At 35.9% G+C, this 23,451-nt stretch overlaps 3 protein-coding genes across 3 annotated transcripts; 2 read left to right on the top strand and 1 right to left on the bottom strand.

Annotated features, from left to right (window-relative positions):
• Positions 1-938: 938 nt before the first annotated feature.
• On the bottom strand, positions 939-7,745 carry LOC108192883 (NAC domain-containing protein 91). Its single transcript, XM_017359405.2, has 6 exons — positions 7,347-7,745; positions 3,361-3,644; positions 2,515-2,832; positions 2,062-2,409; positions 1,528-1,908; positions 939-1,449 (listed from the first exon to the last, which is right to left on the bottom strand). The coding sequence occupies exons 1-6, from the start codon at positions 7,495-7,497 to the stop codon at positions 1,174-1,176; spliced, it is 1,758 nt and encodes a 585-aa protein (XP_017214894.1). The 5' UTR covers positions 7,498-7,745; the 3' UTR covers positions 939-1,173.
• Positions 7,746-9,259: 1,514 nt separating this feature from the next.
• Positions 9,260-11,193, top strand: LOC108225206 (large ribosomal subunit protein uL6z/uL6y-like). Its single transcript, XM_017400030.2, has 3 exons — positions 9,260-9,732; positions 10,601-10,723; positions 10,946-11,193. The coding sequence occupies exons 1-3, from the start codon at positions 9,358-9,360 to the stop codon at positions 11,033-11,035; spliced, it is 588 nt and encodes a 195-aa protein (XP_017255519.1). The 5' UTR covers positions 9,260-9,357; the 3' UTR covers positions 11,036-11,193.
• A 653-nt stretch (positions 11,194-11,846) lies between these two features.
• LOC108225007 (uncharacterized) lies at positions 11,847-15,486 on the top strand. Its single transcript, XM_017399800.2, has 9 exons — positions 11,847-12,304; positions 12,979-13,222; positions 13,302-13,451; positions 13,808-13,865; positions 13,971-14,063; positions 14,234-14,332; positions 14,536-14,627; positions 15,042-15,101; positions 15,196-15,486. Exons 1-9 carry the CDS (start codon positions 12,063-12,065, stop codon positions 15,385-15,387), a joined length of 1,230 nt encoding a protein of 409 aa, XP_017255289.1. The 5' UTR covers positions 11,847-12,062; the 3' UTR covers positions 15,388-15,486.
• Positions 15,487-23,451: the final 7,965 nt, after the last annotated feature.

Here is a 23,451-nt window from a genome sequence, read left to right as displayed (position 1 = left end):
ATAAATTTGTTTCTTAAAAGACCAAATTCCAATTCGGTGGCGTATGAACGTAGCTACTTGTTCTGCACCTGATATGTGGCAATTGGGAAATGTTCAAAACTAGATCCGTCATGTTTGCGTCTAGTACGAATCCATGATATAACCCAGGTTTAATTGTTATCTAAGCTGCCCATTTATTGGAAGACACAAACTAAGAAATAAAAAAGGGGTATCCTAAGCTTGTCACTTTTACATAACGTAGGAATGGAGCAAAATCAATTGAGCAGTACATGAGTTGTTAGATGTTCATGCATTCAGGACGAATCCAAACTTGAACGTAATAATAAAAATTATATGCAGGCAATGTACATGTGGGGTGTTTGTGTCATGGGATATCCCATACTCCCAATGCTCAATAGATAACATACATGGAATCTTTTACTTTGACCACTCAACAAAATACACTCAAGCTCATGATCAAACATGTGTACATGTAGAACTGGTTCAACATTTGCATCTGCATAAGCTTACATTGGTTTGTCTAAATGTAGTTCCATTTAGATCAAAGACAGCAAGTCATGTGCGTGTGTAATCATGACTTGTCCTTAGATCTAGAGAATTTTCCTGTCCCTTGTTCATTATAAGAATGCATCACAAGATGGCAAGATCAAATGAGTACAATGTCTCCTGTGTTATATTGGGTTCAATAAGTGCAATTCAATTAAGCAACAAAAAAAATGTTCGAAAGTTACTATATTACTTCAATTATCATATTTTAGTCGCTGAACAAAAAATCCCATCTTTTGCATCACTAAATTTTTCTTGGTTACTAGTTTTTGCTCATTTCGCAGTCCAATCTGTGTGAATCACTATCAAACAGAAGCACAAAAGAATGCTTGCAATAAGACAACTATTACAGAGCACTTTAAATGAAGAAAGAAGTGAAAGAACAACTGCTGTAGAAAAGTCAATTCTACTGATAGGTCAAGAAAGTGTATTACTCTTCATATTAACTAGATGAATCTAAATACAATAAAAATTAGAAATTAACAAGACAACCAAAATAATTTACCTACGGAGTTGCAATGCGTTGCATACTTTTTATCTGAAACTTCACTACAGATTAATATGAATATATATAAACAAAACTAACTGGGCTAATTATACACAGTCCAGCTTCCTTCAAGGACCGCCCTATAGCAGAAGCTTCCCACAGATGCCAGCTACTACTATCACCAAACCTGCAGCCGCCAGTATTCTCCATTGATGCAAATATGAAGAAGCGAAGCAATAAACAGGAGCCTTCTTCAAGAACACGGCTGGAACGTTAGTTAGTTTGCCAGTCGATCTTGTAGGCAGTTTACGAACAATTCCTCCATAATTAGATTGGGCTAGCGAAACTCCCTCGAATTCATCTGTTCTGGAAGAGGCAGCAGTTGACGTAGCAGGATGCTCGTCCGCATCTCTAGCCTGCAAAGCCAATACAGTACAATTCGAGATCCTGCTCAAGAACTGTTTGATATGCACACAAAGAGAAAGATTCCATACCTCAATAAATGAAGCTCTTGCATCACACTTTTCGTTATCATAACTCAAAGTTTTAGGCAGCCTGCGAGAAATTGACCTGACTCTAGATTTATTTTGCAAGCGGATTCTTTTGGATGCAATTCCTTGCAACACAATTTTACGAGCAACTGCTTGATTATCAGTTTGCCGAGGCCTAATTTTAATTCCAGTTCGAGTATAATCATCACCATCAACTGCATTGTTGTAGGTGCGAGATTCTTCAAGATTCTGTAAATTACAGACTTGGTCATCAACAGACACGGCAGCTGAAGAATTACTTGCATTCTGTGGGAAGGAAACATTCCTCCTCCCTTCTTGATTGATGCCATCAGGCATTGAACACATTTCTGCAGGCGTCAATATCTGCAAAATTGGCAGTTACTGGGTCAATAAGCCTCCAAAATTATATTTCTACAACAAACCAAATCAAGCAAGGACTGCACACATGAAACGCAAAAAAAAAAATACTAAAAATAAATCGCTGATCCTTATAAAAAAGGGGTTATACTATCATACCCGTCGTTGAGATATTTCAAGATCCGACTCCCAGCATGAACCCGTAGCCGTATTAACAAAATCCCTGTGATCATTAGTGCACTTTTGTGGTTCACAATTAATACCAGGAATCTGGCGACTGCTAGAACAATCACCTGAACTAACTAGAAACGCAGCCATGTCCGCAGAATTTGAACCATACTGAAACGGCACTGGCATATTTTCATAGCTGAAAGAAACGGGATTCGGGAAAAAAACAGATCCAAACTCATTACTCATCTGCATGTGTAAGGGAGAGAAGATTTTCGAACCCGGAAGGTCCTGTAGTTCACTAAAATCTCCTAATGCAATCTCCATGCCTTTATCTGCCTGTAGCATAAAAAAATTTGTATATTCAAATCCAATTTTTGCCTTAATTGAAAGCAACGCCAATAAAGCAGAAAGGCTCATTATAAATTCAACTTCTCCGCTCACCTGGATAGGTATATTGCCCATCCCATGACCTGTAGCCTCATTGGAGGGACAAATATTGTTGCGCCGGTCAGTAGTTATGTGGTTGTCAGCAAATATATTCATAATACTTTCATCTAAATCCCCTTTCATTCTCGACGATTGCACACCAGCTTGCGGGCTTGACATGGGAGTCTCTTGCTCTGATTGAGTATCTTCAGCAGAAAGCTTAACAGTGGAAGATGAAACTTTTTGCTCATATTCATCACAGTTGGAACTTTCAGTCACCTCATCTAGTTTCCCATCATGCTTCTTAAAAAGACGACAGATTACAAAGGCACTCTGCATGAGGAAAATACATAATAAAACAGTTACAGATATACTTCAAAGATGGAAAATCTTAATTAAAAGAAACTCTAACTACTTAATAAATTTATAAAAATATTTTTTTATTAATAATAAGTGGTCAGTCTGGTGACTGATTATGAAAATACATTATGCATAAATTATAATATAGCAACCAAAATTATGCTTATCCAAGAACCAGTAATTATGATTATACTAACCTTCATTGACATAGAAAAGAACCTTATTTGGTTTTAATGTTTTATTGACTGTTCATAATTATTTTGGGTGTTCTTTATATCTATAGTCATAGACATACCTATTTATCCTTTGTGCAGCCATGTTTTAAGCATCACTCCTATCATGTTAACTTATAAAACATCCAGTGTTAATGGAATCACAAACAGGTCATCAGAATTTTTTTAATGATATACAAAGAGTTGGGTCATAAGTTGGAACATACAGCACAATGCATAAAAAACCAATAGTGTAAAACAGGACACACAAAGAAATCAAATATTGTACCTGTCCAGGATGGTTCCCGTTAAGGGCATCTTCAGTAGCACAGTACTCATGGATTACCCAATGAGTCCTATTACCCCTGGGAGCACGCCCTGTATAGAAGACTAGAGTCTTCTTTCTACCAATCACATTCGTTCCTCTAGTAGACTTGATAAACCTGTCTTTACCAGTGGCTTTCCAATACCCAGCTACTGTTGCTCTATTGGATCGTTGCCCACTCTGGTACTTTCGATCCCTAGGACAGAAGAAGAACCACTCATTATCTACTGATTCTACCATTGACAGATCTGTACAAAGAAGAAGAGTAAAGAGTATTATTACATGGAAGGAAAAAAGAAAGTTGAGAATTCAAAAAAATAGCAAGAAAATACATAATCACTTCAAGTGCACTACTTAAATCCACTTCTGTAATGTATTTTATTTTTGAAAAATTAGTAAAGAACATTTTCAACTTTATCTTTAAATGAAGCAATTAGCAACACTAGTATCTACCATTAAAATACAAATTATTTCATAATGATATCTCCCCTCGATAGAACAAACCACTGGCTTGATTACATTCTTTATAAAATCATAAGAATCCTTAACAAACATTTGTTCTCCACTAGGGACTACTATATGACGTTGCAGTACTACAGCATATAACAACATGTTTTTTACAACATATATCGTTTGTGTGGGTCACCAGCATATTTTGTAATTTAACAATCGCATCAAATAATATATTTTGGTAATTTAAATTGCAGCGAATGAATCCTTTGCCGTGACAACCTTGTTCAAATCAAGAAATTTTTTTTTAGAGGGTAAGTTCCAGTTCCAAACAAGGCAAAATACATTGGCCCAAATGCAACCAGGTAATCCACAAATCCACCAAGATCATGATCTATTGGTGCATTTAGTCCACCTTATAAATTTGGACAAAGTATCTCACACTCCTTGATGATGTCATGTGGGACTATGGTGTCACAACCTATTTTACTCGGGGTGTCGGACATGACACGGATCCGGATTCGCCTATTTTAAAAAATTTCAAACACGGGGACACCATCCAAAATTTGGACACGGATACGGGGACACGGCAATTTTTTAATAAATAATATATTTTCATAGCAATTATCAAAAAGATCACTTAAATCTAATGCAAACCAAAATGAGTTCCATGCTCAACAGCTCAAGCCATTAAAATCACAAACTTAAAATAATTAAATGTCTAGTAAATAGTAGTAAAGTTGCCACGTATTGTGCATGTCCATTGCTTCAATCTCTGAATCATTTAAAGATAAGTCGGCAATCTCCAACAAGCTACACCTTCAACATTATCTCCCCCTACAAAACAAATGGAAATGGGTAAGTACATACAAATAAATTGCATAAAAATTAAGGGAATGTAAACGTACAAATTAATCATACCAATGTCCTAATATATAGATGGTCCTTCCATGTATTCTCTCTCCTTTCTTGAGAGAAATCTGACATTATTGTGAATATACACCAGGCTCTCCGTTGTTTCAGTAGCTAATCGATTTCTTTAACACTTTGAATGGCTCCATAAGTGCTCTAATTACATTTACAACATGATGACGCCGATTGTCAAAGTAATCTAAAAGTAAGACCTTGTAACAATGGCGTGTACGAACCATAATTAGCCCACCATGACATAGGGTCCTCATCAAATCTTGACGCGACAACATGGGGATGACCAAAAGAATCAAGATCACATGAAAAAGAACCAAATTCTTTAAAAGCTTTTTTAAAGTCATCTGGATTGTCAAACTGCCTTTTAAAACAAAGTTCCCTATTCAAAGAAACTTCTTGATCCTGATTTGGTGTTACCATTGTTGGCTATAATATTTCTTTGAATAGGGAACTTTGTTTTAAAAGGCTGTTTGACAATCCAGATGACATTAAAAAAGCTTTTAAGAATTTGGTTATTTTTCATGTGATCTTGATTATTTTGATCAGCCCCATGTTATTGCGTTAAGATTTGATGAGGACCCTATGTCATGGTGGGCTAATTATGATTCATACACACCATTGTTACAAGGTCTTGCCTTTAGATTACTTTCACAATAGGCATCATCATCATGTTGTGAATGTAATTGGAGCACTTATGGAGCCACAACAGAGAGCCTCGTGTACATTCACAACAATGTCAGATTGGTCTCAAGAAAGGAGAGAGAATGCATGGAAGGACCATCTAAATATTGGGACATTGGTATGATTAATTTGTACATTTACATTCCTTTCATTTTTATGCAATTTATTTGTATGTACTTACCCATTTCCATTTGTTTTGTAGGGGGAGATAATGTTGAAGGTGATAGCTTGTTGGAGATTGCTGACTTATCTTCAAATGATCCAGAGATTGAAGCAATGACATTTGAAGAGTGAAGATGCACAAATATGTAGCAGCTTTAATACTATTTACCAGACATTTAATTATTTTAAGTTTGTGATTTTAATGGCTTGAGCTGTTGAGCATGGAACTCATTTTGTTTTGCATAAGAATTGTATGGAACTGATCTTTTTGATAATTGCTATGAAAATATAAAATATATTATTTATTAAAAATTGTCGTGTCCAAGTATCCGTGTCCAAATTTTGGACGATGTCTCCGTGTCTGAATCTTTTTTAAATAGGTGAATCCGACACCGGATCCGTGTCGTGTCCGACACCCGTACCCGAGTCCGAGTTACATAGCTTGTCAGGAACTGTGTCTGTGTCTTGGCAACGCTATAATAGTAGTATCGTTATATTAGTAAAGTTGTAAGGGTATAAAGGTCATTTTTGTGCTAGTAGTACAAAAACAAGTAGCATTTTTCATAATACAAGTAGTAAATGAAAATGGGAATGAGTTCCACCAAAGTCTCTCTCTCGCTAAAACTCTGTCTCTCTGCAAGTTTCTAACTGAATTCTGTTATCTTTCTACATTTCTGATATATTCTTCTCTATTCCTGCATCTAAACATCTAAATCTACCTCTAAATGTTACAGTTTCTGCCTTGTTCTTGCTCTAAACCATAGAAACTACGAAAATACACTGAAAACTATCTCAAGAATTATTGATTCCTGCCAGGACTCCCTCTCAATCTTCAATTTTAAAAAAGTGTAATGTGTTTTTATTTGTCACATCGGTTCAAAGAAGTGAAGAACCATTTTATAAATTATCTTTGACGGTGCTATTTTAGTCTGGTCACTTAAAAAAACAGGTTTCTGAGGTATCATAAGTACTTCATGAAATTGCATATTGCCGAATTGCTCAAAAAATTAGTTGACCAACTTCTAAATTAAATACAATCAGAACTTGGAACTAGAAGGGAAAATGTACGTACACAGTCGAAATCTATAATCCCTGACATATTTAATCACATAACACAAAGTTGCGAACTGCTTTGTGTATTGTGTATCACAAAGTTGCATACTAGTTGACAGGAATTTAGCTAACATAAACAAAAAATTGATCCTTACTTCTAAATATGCATAACAATATAAAAATATAATGACATTCGCATATTCAGCTCCCCCTTCTTCTATCATTAATCGTAAACAATTTGAAGGCAGGCAGCTAACATATACAACAATCCGATTGTAACTATAATATAAATTACGGTTTTTCTAGTGTGTGCCCATGGGCACATGCTAAGCGCGAAATTTTATAAGTTTGAGAGATTTTGATTGGCTCTCATATCTTAATAATGGTGGACCCCCTGCAAATACAACCACACCAATCAAAATCTTCCAAACATATCAAATTCCGCGCTTAGCATGTGCCCATGGGCACACACTAGACAAAACCCTATAAATTATAATCATATTCAGGCCCCTATCATCAAGCGAAAAAATAGACCAGAATCCAGGTCTTTCTATTTCAACTTAAGAATATACTTGAATCAACATTATACACAATAAAAGTATCTTCAGATCCAATTTAGAAAAGAGAGCAATAAAAAAACACTTATAAAATCATCAATTAAGAGAAGGAAAAGATACCAGGTAAATCCCAGGGCTCGCATTTACAAATATCAACCTCGCGAATAACATCAACTTCCTTGTGGAATCCATTTATTTTAAGCCTGAGATAGTGATTTATTAGCTCCTCGTCTGTTGGCCTGAATCTGTATCCCACTGGGAGAGGCTCCATGTGAAGAGTGAGTTATAAATAGATATATGTTTATGTATGTGTATATGCGTATATGTGTGTAGAGAGATTTAAAGGAGAGAGATGATCATATAAACCCTAGGGAGAGGTGAACAAGTGGAGTGATTTGTGATTTAGGACAACTGTAACCGTGGTTCAGTGAAAAAACAAGGTGGAGCGGACAGGGAAAAAAAGGAAGGTGTTTGGTTCACGTTTTTGTGGAGATCAAAAGTGTGGGCTACGAGACTGTGGCCTGTGGTCTCGTTTTGTTAAAACAACGCGGCATTGCAGGTAGTCAGGTACTACTCACTCTGTTTTTTTTATATGACACTTTTGATTTGGGCACGCATCTTTAGCTGAGTTGACCGGATAGTAAAAATTATTATTTTTAATCAATTTTTTTTGTAAATTAAAATTTTGATTACAAATTTTTATTCAGAAAAGTAAAATTTCAAAAATAATACTTTTAACTATCCGGTCAAAGCACTTAAAAGTGTGTGCCAACAAGTCAAACGTCATATATTAAAAAACAGAATGAGTATAAAATAAAATTTTACTTTTAGGTGCTGCTTGTGCTTACCGGGTAATTTACTGATTTTGTCTGCTCTTATTTTTTGTCTATATGTTATGCAAACATTGTTGCGAATAGTTATTCTAGGTATTAAAAATATTTTTTTGAAAAATGAGATTTTTAATTGAATCAAAATTTATGACATTAACATCGAGATTTTGAAATTGAATAAAATCGAATTTGAAATTAAATCTATAATCCAATTGTAATTTTTAATTTGATTTCAACCCTAGCAAGGCTAAAAATTGTTAGTATAACACCATCGAAACTAATTATTTCAAAATTTTAACAAATTTTATGTAATATTTTACAGTTTCAATCTAATTCCGATTTAACCAGCCCCATTGAAAATGTTAACGATTATGCTTGGCTAAATTAAGCTAGCAACAAATTGTAAAATTTGCTCAATATGAAAGAGATTGGGCATGGTTGAAATTTGCTATAATGATTAGCTAAATCGTAACAACATCATGTTATTATTATTTCAAATTATTATTAATAGAAAATATTATTTTAATATGATAATAAATAATTTAAACACATTTTTTGAAGTATATAGACAATTATAATGAATATCAAGAAGTAAAGGTTTTGTACGATTGGAATGGTAAATTTTATACATAAAATATATTATATAAAATATTATAATTTATTTTTGGAGCAATCTATATATTTTTATAAAATCAAAATTTTAAAATAAAAATAAATTCTTAAAAGATTTAAAATTTTTAATTTTTTACATTATGACTTAACAGTCGAAAGTGATTTATAAATTTTTGAGGTTTTCTCACAAATATCCAAGACTAAAACATTTTTACAAATATACTATATATTTTACAAATATTTTTCAAAAATAACAGCTTATGAAAATAATTTCACAAATATTGTATGCAATTAGATGCAACTATACTCATAACTTCTACGATACCATTTAATTGAATTTGCATCTGATTACACATAGTCGCAGATCGTATTTTTACAAGTATTTTTTTTAAAAAATAATATATTTACAAATATTTCCAAAAATAATAAAATTGTAATTTTTTTTAAAAAATGATAATTTTGATAAACTCCTAAATTTTTTATGCAATCAATTCAATAAAATCAAAAGCAATAAATAAAAGTATGGCCAAACACGGCACTCGCGACACAAACCATCCCATCATCGGCCCCTTTCAATATGGACCCTAATTACAACAATTACCTCATCAGCCCACACTACAAATACCCACCACATTCCCTCTCTAGGGTTCTTCCCCTCTCCCCAAAACCCTAAAAAAAGGCAAGGAAAAATGAAGACAATCCTCTCCTCCGAAACAATGGACATCCCGGAGGGCATCACAATCAAAATCAAAGCCAAAGTCATCGAAGTCGAAGGCCCCAGGGGCAAACTCGTCCGCAACTTCAAGCACTTGAATCTCGACTTCCAGCTCATCACCGACGAAACGACCGGTCAGAAGAAGCTCAAAGTTGATGCTTGGTTCGGCTCTCGCAAGACCACTGCTGCTATTAGGACCGCTCTGAGTCATGTCAATAATCTCATTGTGGGGGTTACTAAAGGATATAGGTATAAGATGAGGTTCGTTTACGCTCATTTTCCGATTAATGCGAGTATCGGTGGCGCTGGAAATGCTATTGAGATTCGTAATTTTCTCGGCGAGAAGAAGGTATATTATTTTACACTTTGTATTGGATTCTAGATGTTTTATATGTTATAATTGCTGAGTGAAATGTATGTTTTGTAATTCAGTTGTTTGTTAGTATATAATTTGTAATGTAATTATAGTGTCGTAAAATATATGTTTTGATTAGAGGAGTCTGATTGCAGTAATGTTTTGATTTGGTGTGTAGATATCAGTTGCTATAAATTAAGAGTTACTGTGTTTTGACATTGAAGTTCGTAGAATAAATTTGAGTTGTTTGCAAAGGCTTTTCGGTTTGTTTATTGAAATTCAGAAGTTTTGTGATCGACTAATGTTGACCATTTCAGTTTTTATTTTAACTAATTAGTCTCTGTTTATGTATGTGATGCTAAATTGCGAGAATGAGTGAGTACTGGTGACAGACAGACACACAGGTTAACGAAATGATTGCTGCCTTAGCATTGCATTGCCTTATTGGAGAGACTACAATAGCATTTATGTAACTAGTCATCTTGTCCCTGTTTCTTGGATAGATGATCTTGTTGTAGTAAGACCTTGCTCATATTTATTTCATGGAATTTAGTTTGAATGCTTGACTTGCAGTGTTACGATACTCTCTTCTCACAAAGTTTGGTGCAATGTGAGGTGGTGATAGTATTACTAGCACAAATAAAATGGTTCTAGAAAATACTTGCACCGATGTATTAATTATTTTATTATACTCAAGATTAGAGACATAAATCTCTGTTGGTCCTTGTTATCCCTGTTCATACCTATCATCTATTTGTTAGTGTAGTAAGGCATTCATAATTGATTGGAATTTTCTTAAATGAATACATGCAGCATATACTTTAATTCGGACTTCTTGCTTAACTTTCTTTTGTTTGCATAGGTGAGGAAAGTTCAGATGCTTGAAGGGGTTTCAATTACCAGGTCTGAGAAGGTGAAGGATGAGATCGTGTTGGATGGTAATGACATTGAACTTGTTTCCCGATCTGCTGCTTTGATAAACCAGGTAACTGATTTCTCCGACTATCTCTCCGTTTTTATTACATATGTTTCTGTGTCTCTATAATCTATATGTATGTACCTGTATGTAGATACTTGCTGGATTAATCTGTCGATTGTTTATGCATATCAGCATATGCATCAACGAAGTTTAAAACAGGCTTTGCTTTTCACTTATACTTTCTAATGCTCAATTCTTCCTTTCACCGTCCTTTTTTCTTTTGTACAGAAATGTCATGTCAAGAAAAAAGATATCAGAAAGTTTCTTGATGGTATCTACGTCAGTGAGAAGGGAACCATAGTGGAAGCAACTGAATAAATGTTTTTGTAGCTTTTTAGTCACAACTATATCTTGTAGACGGAATTATTTGACCAGGGCGGAATTTTTTTTTTGAGCTTTCATATTTTCATTTTGATTGTATGAAATCTGAGATTTTCAGTTTAAAACTAAATGAATTAACTAGCTTCAGATAGTAATTTTCATGTCTTACTGTTCACCTACCCGCTATCACCTCCTTTCTGATGATGGCAAGCTTTATGCGATATAAACTTGTATTAATGGCTGGCAAACTTTTATGTGTTATAAACTTGTTGCCTACCTGTTACTACCTCGTTTCTGATAATGATGGCAAACTTTTATGCGTTATAAACTTGTATTATTGATCGGCAAACTTTTATGTAAAATTATATTATTGGCTCTTTTTATCATCGTAAACACTCTCTGATTTTTTTTTCATGGCTAGATGCTCGACGCACGCATATGAAATATAGTTTCATAATTTTTTTTTTGGATTTTATTTCTTTATAAAAGTTTAGATACTAAACATTTATTTAGAAAAAATTAAAATGATATTATTAAACTACTGCCTCTGTCCTGTTCTTTACGTTACTTTTTGAGATGTATTTTAGGATTTTTATAGAATATACTAACATAATATATTATTTTAAAATTTCTCAAAAAAAATTTGCATTTAAACTTATATTAAAAAAAAATTAAAAATAAGTTATAGAACTATATTTTATAAAAATCTCATAATGCGTGTAAATAATATACGGAAAATATTAGAATGCCTGACTAACCCGTGTCCAAATGTAAATAATTGGGGGTGCCTGTATGTATTCTGGAGGACATGTCTTGGACGAGGGGTTATTTCCAATTTTCATTTTTCAAATCCCATTCTGCACAGTTCAGGGCCTTCAGGCTAGAAGTATAACTTGCAGCAGGGTAAACACACGCACAAACTTGTGCATATATAAACACGCGCACCTCCTCACATCTGAAAAAGAAAAACAACTCTCTCTCATCTAAGCTAATTTTACGAACCTCTCTCGAAATTCTGAAAATCATGAGTGTAGTAGCTAAATCACTCTCTCCGAACACCGTGAAATTTGTTCAGTTCGCTCCGATTTTGTACCGGCAGCTCTCGCCAATGTTGAGCCGACAGCTCTCTACATCAGCTCCGTCACGTGTTCCTAAGCTCTCTTCTCCTAGCGCTCCGACAACTCAACTCCGATCTCTCGCCCCGTCGCCGTTAGCTGCGGCCGCCGCTCAGACCGTTCGTCACTTCCGTTCGAGTCGCGATTCTATGTGAGTATACTACATCATCTGTTATATATAATGCACATTTAAGGAGTACTTGATACAGTAATGCGCCGTGGCTGTGTAAATAATTTGTTTTGTGTTGTAGAGCCTGTTTGTATAAGATATAAGTCATGCTGGGTGTGAAACTGACTTAAGTCACTTTTTTCAATAACTTACTTTTTTAAATTTTTTTTATAAAACTTCCTGATAAATCATAAGTTTTCCATAAATCAGTCTTATTTTTACTATTATACTTCTAATAGATGAAATCATTAATACATCAAAATTAACAAAACACATATTTTAAACAGGTTTTTAGTAAAAAAAATTCTTCCTACACAAAATTGAGTGCATAATCTCCGTGTTAAGTTATAAAATCTTTCAAAAGATGACATGTGTTAAGTTTTTATTTGAATGTGTTGTAATAGATACATCAGGGCTGATATGTGGTTTTATGTGGAGTCATTGTTAGTATACAATATGATCATGATAATTTCGTCTTCCAAACATCTCGAATTTTTAGGTCTGTTAGAATACAATATGATCCCGGTAAACCCTTAATAGTCATGATGTTATGTTGGTATGTGAATTCCACATTTAATTATTTTTCATGTTATGATGTTTGATTGATGTTTATGAATATTATGAGGTATGATGTTTTTGAAATGATTTGTGGTTAGGCATATGATCAAGCCACCTGTGAACTGGGGGATTCAGATTGTGCCAGAGAAAAGAGCTCTTGTGCTGGAGAGATTTGGAAGATATGTGAAAACTCTTACTCCTGGATTTCACTTCTTGATACCTTTTGTCGATAAAATTGCTTATGCCCATTCCTTGAAGGAAGCAGCTATTCAGATTCCAGATCAGAATGCTATTACCAAGGATAATGTTAGCATATCTATTGATGGAATTCTCTATGTTAAGGTATACTTGTTACTTTTAGAATTTAGAATGATTTGTCAGATAGTCTTGTTTGATTAATTAGATATCTTGATGCTTGTAGATTGTGGATCCGAAATTGGCATCCTATGGAGCAGAAAATCCGTTGTATGCTGTTATTCAGCTTGCACAGACAACTATGCGTAGTGAGCTTGGTAAGATAACACTGGACAAAAGTTTTGAGGAACGAGACACCCTCAATGATAAGATAGTGGTATGTTTTCACTCTTACAGCTATGTTATTGCTGTCACTTTATAACATACATATGTGCCTTATCATTACTTTACATAAAGTGTTTAATTGTATTAATTGTTGAACATTCTTTGTGTTAGATTGGAGATGCTCTTACACTTTGCACAACAAACTTCATTTTATCTGATAAGCAAAGATATGTAGTCAGACATGCTAAAATACAAGCAAAGACATTTAAAATCATACTACTACTATTCATATTCTAGCATCGTTAAAATTATTGTAACTCCAATATTCACTTCACATTGCCAACTACCAAACAGAAGTATTAAAACTATATTACTCTGTTGATTCGTAATACTACTTTCTTGTGGCAGCTGGCTATAAATGATGCTGCCAAAGACTGGGGCCTAAAATGCCTCCGTTACGAGATAAGTAAGTATTTTTGTCGCTGATTTGTGGACTTTCATATTTATACTTGCTCAGAAAAAACAATTAGGCAACTTGTTAGAAAGCTGACCATTTATTCTTTTACATTAGGGGATATTTCTCCTCCACCTGGTGTAAAGGCAGCTATGGAGATGCAGGCTGAAGCAGAGCGCAAAAAGAGAGCTCTAGTTCTGGAGTCTGAAGGTAATGGTGTTTCCAGTTGTCCTTTTTAACTTGTTTAAACCATGTACTCTGTGGTGATAATCATTGAATACAGTATATCTTTAGAAAAGGGTCCCTTTTATAACTAACCTGTTTAAAGATTTCTCTACATTTATGCTCTTGTTCTTTTATTTTGTGTTATATAAATGCAGGAGAAAGGCAAGCACACATCAATATAGCTGATGGAAAGAAGAGTTCGGTTATTCTTGCTTCAGAAGCTGCAAAGATGGATCAAGTTAATAGAGCTCAAGGTGAGTTACTACGATTTTGGAAATTAGGCTGTGGTCTGGTAGTCAGAGGACTTACTTTTGGGCTAAAATAAGCATGCATGGAGATGATTTTGCGTATGAACTGAAGTAAATTACTACAGCTGCTAGATACTTAAATAGTAGTTTTGTTGATGTTGACCCACTGGGTGCCTTTGATATTTTTTCATTTGCTGGACTTGTATCAGGAGAAGCAGAGGCCATACTTGCAGTTGCAAAGGCAACGACACAAAGAATTTCTTTAATTTCAGAAGCTATTAAGAACCATGGCGGAATGGAGGTAATGTAAACTTTGTTCTTTAGTAAATCACTTAGCATGTCTGTTTTATTAAATTATCAGGATGATTAGAAATTTAAGATTGCATGTATTTGATAATGCAGTCTTGTCATGGCCGTGTATCTTTCTTTTCTACCATGACATGCAATAATTTAACCAAAGAAAGTAAGTATTATCGAGGCGGCCCTGATAATACTTGGGAACTATTTGCAGTTCCGCACTCTCTTACTGAATGAACCAGAAATATTGTATCATTTATTGGCGCTTCTCCTATACGTATTAATCGAAATGTAGTATCTAGTAACTTTGTGACGCGTGTGTAAGATTATTAGTACTGAATCTACTTTGATCATGCAGAAACAGTGAACCACATAATATAAATACTAAACTTTGCATTTTTTTTCGTGTCAAACTTAGGCAGCAACTTTGGGGATAGCTGAGCAATATATTGATGCCTTTGGGAATCTAGCTAAAGAGGTAAAACACCATACCTAACGTGTGAATGTCTTTGATGTTTTATTGCTGGAGCAGGTTTCATTTTATTTAAATGTTTGCTATTTCGATCATCTAGGGCAATACGATGCTGCTTCCTGCAAATACTTCATCTCCTGCCAGCATGATAGCTGAAGCTCTAGGCATATATAAAAATCTAACCAGCAATACTCCTACGCCCGGCCTTAAGGAAATCTCTGAACAAAATTCTTCCGAAAGCATCAATGATAAGATCTTGTCTGAAGAGTCTGTGAAGAGGAACAAGAAATGATCAGAGTTGGTTGAGACACAATTTATTTTGTGAAAATATTTGTACAGTTAAGTTGACAGTTTCTTATATGCTGAAAGATTTCTGGTGATTAGAGGTTAACATCGGTTCACAGTTAATTTGTTGATATATAATGAGGATATGTGATAATAATGTAATTGAAAAATAAAAAATAAAACAACTAGTGGGTCGTGGCAGGTTGTGGGTGTTGATTAGTTAATTCGTACCCGGCTCGTGTTACTGTTACAAACTATGCGGTTTATGATCAGTCCAAATCGGACTGAATTTGGCAAATAAAAATATGAGCCGGGGTCGGTTACGTGGTTCAAACCCGCACAACTGGGCTCCAGTGAGAACAAGCCAATAGTTTATGTGTGACAACCCGGGTCAAATCCCGAGCCTTTTTCGAAAATCAGATTAAGTCCCGAAAGCCTCTGGATCTCTGTCCATTGCGGGATGATACCACCAGCCTTCGTGTCCCCATCCCGAGTCTTTTTCGAAAATCAGATCAAGTCCCGAAATCCGAATCCGAAAATAAGCCTAAATATACTGGCCCAACTGCAACAACTTGGGTAATCCACAAGCCCACCACAGGTCCCCAAAAGATCATGATTTGTTGGTGCAATTAGTAGTAGTACTTATGCTTATAAACAGAACTAAAGTCTCCACACTCCTCGATGTGGGACTGGGGTGTTACATTATGCGAAAGTTGAACATTAATAAAAGAGTAAATCACAGTTTGCACCGCTATCTTTGAGGCGTTTTGCGCTTTGGTCCAGATGTTTAAAATTTTACAGTTTGCACTCAAAACTTCCAATGTCTAAACGATTTGCACCGACTTAACGGTTGTCCATCAAAAACGTCGTTAACTCTAACAGAGGTCAGGGGTAATGTTGAAAGGCATTCAGAGATTACTACCTTCTTTTTGCAGGTTCTGACATTATGCCCAACACCTTTGCAGTGTGCACATTCTATACTTGAGCCTGTCCTCTTCATGGTGGTAGGGTCTTTCTCTCTGGTTTCAACCACATCATTTCTACTATCTCTCTTTTTTTTTGGCCTCCCAGGAGCAACTTTCTTGATGGGTGGGAGTAATGGGGTCTCATTTGTTTGCTCCCAAAATTCAGGGCCATTGATAGGTTCCAACACATGGCTATATACTTGCAAGTACCATGATCTTTTGTGGCACTCATGCATGTATTCCAGAGGACTTTCTTTTTGAAAAAATATACAGGCACAAGCATGGAAACAAGGTATACCTGTTAGCTGCCATTTGTTACAAGCATATCTTCTATTCTTCAAATCACAAACAATTTCATGACCACCATCTGTCATGGTCACATGATATTTATCAAGACCATTCCAGATTGGCCTTGCTCTAGCAGCTAGTTCCATGGACCTAAAATAACAAGAAGTTTAGGCATTGTAAATACAGAGAATTAGGCACTGAAATACAGAGAATTAGGCACTGGAATTAACTTACTTGTGAAGTTTCTTCATTGGTTTTGTGCAGAAAGTTGTGTTCCTAATTTCCATTTTGTTCAGCCTCTTACAAATTCTTTCCATACATGTTGTGTGGATTGACTTTAACATAGTCACAATCCCCATGTCCCTGAACCTGTTTATTGCATTATTAAAAACTTCACAATTGTTGTTTACGAACATGTCTGATTTGCATATCTCTCTAAATGCACATCTGGACCATTGTGACTTTGGTTTAGCCATCAACCAATCATGTGCTCTTGGTGCTATCTGAAAAAACAAAATTAGAGTGAAACAAAATATTAGAGTGAAAGAAAATACCAGAGTGAAAGAAAATATTAGAGTGAAACAAAATACCTGTTTCAATTCATTCATATGAAGATTGAAAAAATAATCTGTTGTTGCCCTAGCTGCAGACCATAAAAGTCTCCTAACTCCAATCCCTTTGTGTTCCTTATGTAAATTCCTCTGTGTTCTTAAACAACCCCTGCAGATGGATGAAAAATTAGACTACACAATTCAATGCAATCTCAACAAAGGGAATACACACAACAATGCCAAAATTCACTTACCCTGAGCATGGAGTACCTTCCTCTCTTCCTAGTCCTATATGGAGGATTTGGAGGTGGAATCCTTCTCTTTTTCTTTGGTGGTGGCATCTTCGCTTCACTTTCACTTGAATCAATATTTGAATTATCACCCTCAAAACTCTCTTCCTCATCATCATCTGAACTCTCATTTTCATTGTCCAAAACTTCGTTTTCATTTTCATTTTCAACTATTTGTTTGTGTTTCTCAGCCTCATCTATCATATCACCTACTCTCTCCTCCTTCTGATCCTTAACAAATTGTGAGAAAGAAAAATCATCCCATTCACAGTTCCAATTTTTCAGCACTCTAGGAGTTGTATACAGTACCAAAAGCTTAGAGTAAACTAGCATATCTAACAAGGTAAAGATATCATCATCATTTTCAATAGGAGTTAAACCATTTTCCAGAGGCTGCTCAGGAATGCAAAACCACAAATCATATCCACCATCTTCCAACCCAAGTTCTCGACACATTGACTGAATATCGCTTAAGTAAAACCCTCTATCCACAACATAAATGCTCCTACTCGAACACTTATCAAAGTATGATATTTTCCCATCAACATACAATTTGCCAGATTCATCTAGATTCCCACCATGGTGTAGTTTAATTGTAAAGTACATAGAATAATCTGTAAACATTTACTCGAATCAAAAACTATAATTGTAGCAGATAAAGTATTCACATATATAGCTGGAGACAAAAGGAAACATACTTTACACATATCATGCTTTAGGGACCACCACATAAACAACCATTATTTTACCTAAATAAACCCTAACTTCACATGCATGCATATACCTATTCAAATAGCAGAAAAGCGAAGATTTACCTCCGTAATCAGGCGTTTCAGAGCCTGGGATCATCTTTGGCTCTGGTATAGTTGGAATCTCTGCACCAGCTTCAGCAACTCCAGCCCAGTAATCAGATGGAATCTCCGCCCAAGTAGTAAAATCGGCTCCAACAAGACGTAAACAACCTCGCATTGTGCTTGAAATGATTTGATTACAGCTTCAATTAGGGTTTTCTTAATTGGGGGTGTTTGCGATTTGGGAGGAGTTTGAGTAAAGTGATTTGATCTTAGCGGGAGACGAAAGGGTATTTAGAAATAATATATTCATAATTCAACATTACCCCTGACCTCTGTTAGAGTTAACGACGTTTTTGATGGACAACCGTTAAGTCGGTGCAAATCGTTTAGACATTGGAAGTTTTGAGTGCAAACTGTAAAATTTTAAACATCTGGACCAAAGCGCAAAACGCCCCAAAGATAGCGGAGCAAACTGTGATTTACTCTTAATAAAATCAAAGCTCTATAGTTCTTGTGACAAAAAAGAAAAAAAAAGCTCTATAGTTCTATCATCTATGGATCAGACAATGATCAGTGTTAAAGTCTCTAGTTCACATTGACACAAATGTCAACTCCTAGAATAAAACACCAGCTCTTAAACTCTGCAGTTGAGCAGTGAACAATATTGTGGTTGAGCAGCTCACCACATTCATTAGCATAGACTTTGCTTCATGTTATTTTTTGTATAAATATGTTCATTCTCTCATGTAATTTCTTAAGCTTTCAACATATCAATACAAGAGTACTCTCTTCTCTTACATTGATCAGCAACACATATATATAAATTTATCTTTGCACTTATAGTTTCAATATGGTATCAGAGCTTTAAGCTCCTTACCTCAGTCGTTTCTGTTGTCACAAACATCACGTCTGCAAGACATACATGAAGTAAAGCTCCGACAGTTTTTGCAAACCTGTGTCAGAACTCCAGCAAACACTTCATTTTGTCCACCTCTGTTAACTTCTCGGCTATACCATCTTGTCTTGTACCATTTCGCAGACATCATCTCTGGTGAACAGCCATTGTTTCCGGTGATATAACCTCATTCAGTCATTTCAACAAACAGTTGGCACAGACAACCTATCGACAAATCAAACATAAGCTGTTACTCAACTGACTTTTCCTCCTCGGATCTTCACACAACATACGATCCACCACCTCCGCCGTGCAATACTCCACCTTGTGTTTGCCGGCTTGAACACGTTCTTCACCATCACCGGCACCGTGCTCAACGCCGCCGCTCTCAGACCACACAACGACTCCACCGTGCTGCTCAGGATGATACTCGTCGGTTGAACACAAATCGACTGGCCGAAATTACTCCGATCACCGCCGGCTTGATTCTCCGAAAAAGGCGGAAACTTTGATTCATTTTCGGTCCACGGAGACATCTGGGTAACCAAATTTAATAACATATACATACTTTACCTCTTTTACACCACGTACTGTTTTAATTTGGTTAATAAGCTAATTACGCTTCGGTACCCTCTCGTTCATCATCTTGCACTTTGAACCTTCACTTTTTTGTACTTCACTTTTTAGTCCCTGCACTTATTTTATTTGGCATGGAGAAAGAAAATAGTTCCCCGATTCAAACGATTTTGAATGGCTCGAATTATATAACTTGGTCTCAAGCTATGCGCAGTTTTCTCAAAGGAAAAAGACTTTGGCGGTATGTGAACGGGGATTTTACTATTCCGACAAAAGAAAAGGATGAAGCCGACTCAAAATTCAAGGACCGCATTGAAGAATGGGATGTCAAAAATCACCAAGCTATCACATTTTTTAGAAACTCTTCAGTTTCTAAAATTAATTTACAGTTTGGAAATTATGACACCGCAAAAGAGATTTGGGATTTATTGGCATCAAGATACACTACATCCAATCTTTCTCACCAATATCAGATCATGAGTTCACTAAGTAAACAAAAGCAAGAGCCTGGTCAACCGGTTGCAGATTTTCTTTCTCAGATACAATCACTTTGGGATCAACTAACATTATCTGAACCAAAGTGGTTACATACAGAAGATGCTACACTTTATCATACATATCGTGACCAGCAACGACTCATCCAGTTTCTTATGGCTCACTCAGGATTTTGAACCAGTTAGAGCTGCTCTTCTTCATCGAGTTCCACTACCTTCATTAGAAAGTTCTGTTGCTGAACTTATTTCCGAAGAAACTCGACTTGGCCTTGGCAAATTCAAATCTGTGGTTGATAATGTCTTAGCAGTACCTCCAGTACCTACTTCTGACAAATCTTTTTGCAGGTTTTGTCGTCAAAATGGAAATGTTACGAAGGATTGCATAACACTACGTAATCATACATGCCAACATTGTCATCAAAAAGGTCATTACTCGATACAGTTCTGCAAGAGAAAGCCATCATTACAATCAAACAAGTTTACTCAGTCTTCCGCTGCCGCAACTTCTGAATCTCCAACCACATCCACTAGTGAGCTAGAATCATTGCTCAAACAGGTTTTACTTAAAGCCAACTCTCCCTCCACTGCATTCTCTGTCACTTCAGGTAATTCTTGGTATTTTGATTCTGCATGTTGTAATCATATGACAAATGATTCATCCATATTTACCATGAAAACACAGAGTTCATACCTTCCAAACATTCAAACTGCCGATGGTTCTACCATGAAAGTGACACATATTGGAACCGTATCTACAGAAGATCTTAATCTTCCTGACACATACTTCGTTCCTAATCTTTCACTTAATCTTGTTTCCATTGGACAATTATGTGATCTTGGTCTTGATATTATCTTTACTTCTTCTGGTTGTCGTGTACAGGATCCTCAGACGGGACAAACTCTTGGGACAGGGCGTAAATGCGGAAGGTTGTTTGAGCTCACTTCCCTTCATCTTCCTATACCAAAATCATCATCCAGTCATCCAGTTGGGTCTTTTTCCACTACGACCAACATCTGGCATTCCCGGTTAGGTCATCCATCACAATCTCATTTACGTAGTCTTATTTCTAGTGGTCATCTAGGTAGTATTAATGTAGACACAATTGATTGTGTTTCATGTAGACTAGCAAAACAGCATGTTCTTCCTTTTCCTATCCATTATGAAAAATCATCAGCTATTTTTGACCTTATACATTCTGATATTTGGGGTCCCTCTCCAACTCCAACAATGGGAGGATCAAGATACTATGTGATATTTGTTGATGATTTTTCTCGTTACACTTGGATATATATTTTGAAAAATCGATCAGAATTAGGAGAAACTTATAAAAATTTTGCCACTATGATTCACACTCAATTCAAAAAGAAAATCAAACTTTTTCGTGCCGATAATGCCAAAGAATATAAAGAATCAGAACTTAACAAATTTTTGGCATCTTATGGCACTCTTGCACAAAGCTCTTGTCCTTACACATCACAGCAAAATGGTCGTGCTGAACGTAAACATAGGCACATTCTTGATACAGTTCGAGCTCTTCTCATTTCATCTTCTTGTCCAGAAAAATTTTGGGGGGAAGCTGCATTAACTGCTGTTTACACAATCAATATGATTCCTTCTCCTGTTATAAATAACTTGTCGCCTTATGAAAAATTATATGAAGAACCCCCGTCATATAATTCTCTTAAGGTTTTTGGTTCTGCATGTTTTGTTCTTCTTCCCCCCACATGAAAGAACAAAATTAGAGCCGCGTGCCCGTCTTTGTTGCTTTATTGGTTATGATAGTGGTCAAAAAGGATATCGTTGTTGGGATCCTATCTCCCAACGTCTACGAGTTTCTCGTAATGTGACATTTTGGGAACACAAGATGTTTTCATCCATGTCTGATTTTAAAATTGACACTTCCACTAGCATTTCTCACTTTACAGATCCTTTCATTGATTTACATCCCATAGATGATCACATGGATTTTTCGACATCATCTAACACATTTTCAGGAGATCCTTCAATTGAGCTCACTCAACCATCTCCGACTACCAATGTTTCCCTGACAGAAGTTCAGTCTGAGGATTCCAATATTGAGCCTTCTACTCAACCATCTCTTTCAGAGGAGCCTGTTCGCTCTACTCGAGTAAGAAAACCTTCTGTTCGACTTACTGATTATCATGTTTATTCTGCTATACAATCGTTACATGAGCCTCAAACATATAGAGAGGCGAGTGTTAACCCTCTTTGGCAGAAAGCAATGGAAGAGGAACTTCATGCTTTAGACAAAACTCACACTTGGGATTTGGTAACTTTGCCACCTGATAAAACTGCAGTGAGTTGTCGATGGATCTACAAAATTACAACCAAATCTGATGGCTCTATTGACAGATACAAAGCTCGTCTAGTCGCTAGAGGTTTTACACAAGAGTATGGTATTGATTACGAGGAAACTTTTGCACCAGTTGCTCGTCTCACATCTGTTCGAAGTTTACTAGCTGTTGGAGCATCAAAACACTGGAACATATGGCAAATGGATGTCAAGAATGCTTTTCTTAATGGAGACCTACATGAGGAAGTTTATCTCAAACCACCTCCAGGTTTTTCCCACTCTCCAAATCAAGTGTTCAAGCTTAACAAAGCCCTTTATGGTCTTAAGCAGGCACCTCGAGCTTGGTTCGAGAAATTCAGCACAATAATTCAACAACTGGGATTTTCTTCAAGTCCATATGATCATGCTCTTTTCATTCGACGATCAAAACGAGGAATTGTTTTACTTCTTCTATATGTCGATGACATGATCATTACTGGAGATGACAACGCTGGAATTTCTGAACTTAAACAATTTCTTAGTCAGCAATTTGAGATGAAAGATCTTGGTTCATTAAGCTACTTCTTGGGTCTTGAGGTTACTTCAGTCCCTACAGGCTACTCTCTTTCACAAGTGAAGTATGCATCTGACCTTTTGTTGAAATCAGGAATCAGTGACACTAAGATTGTTTCTACACCTCTGGATTATGAGGATAAACTTAACGCCAAAGATGGTGAATTACTTCCTAATCCTACATTGTATCGTCAATTGGTTGGAAGTTTAATTTATCTCACTGTCACTCGTCCAGATATTGCTCATGCAGTGCATATTGTAAGTCAGTTCATGGCAGCTCCTCGCACTCCTCACTTCACAGCCGTCCTTCACATACTTCGTTATGTTAAAGGCACCATATTTCATGGATTA

Source organism: Daucus carota, chromosome 6, assembly GCF_001625215.2.
Source record: "Daucus carota subsp. sativus chromosome 6, DH1 v3.0, whole genome shotgun sequence".
Taxonomy (NCBI): Eukaryota; Viridiplantae; Streptophyta; class Magnoliopsida; order Apiales; family Apiaceae; genus Daucus; species Daucus carota.
Note: the sequence above shows the minus strand (reverse complement) of the source record. Positions and strands in the feature narration are given on the sequence as shown.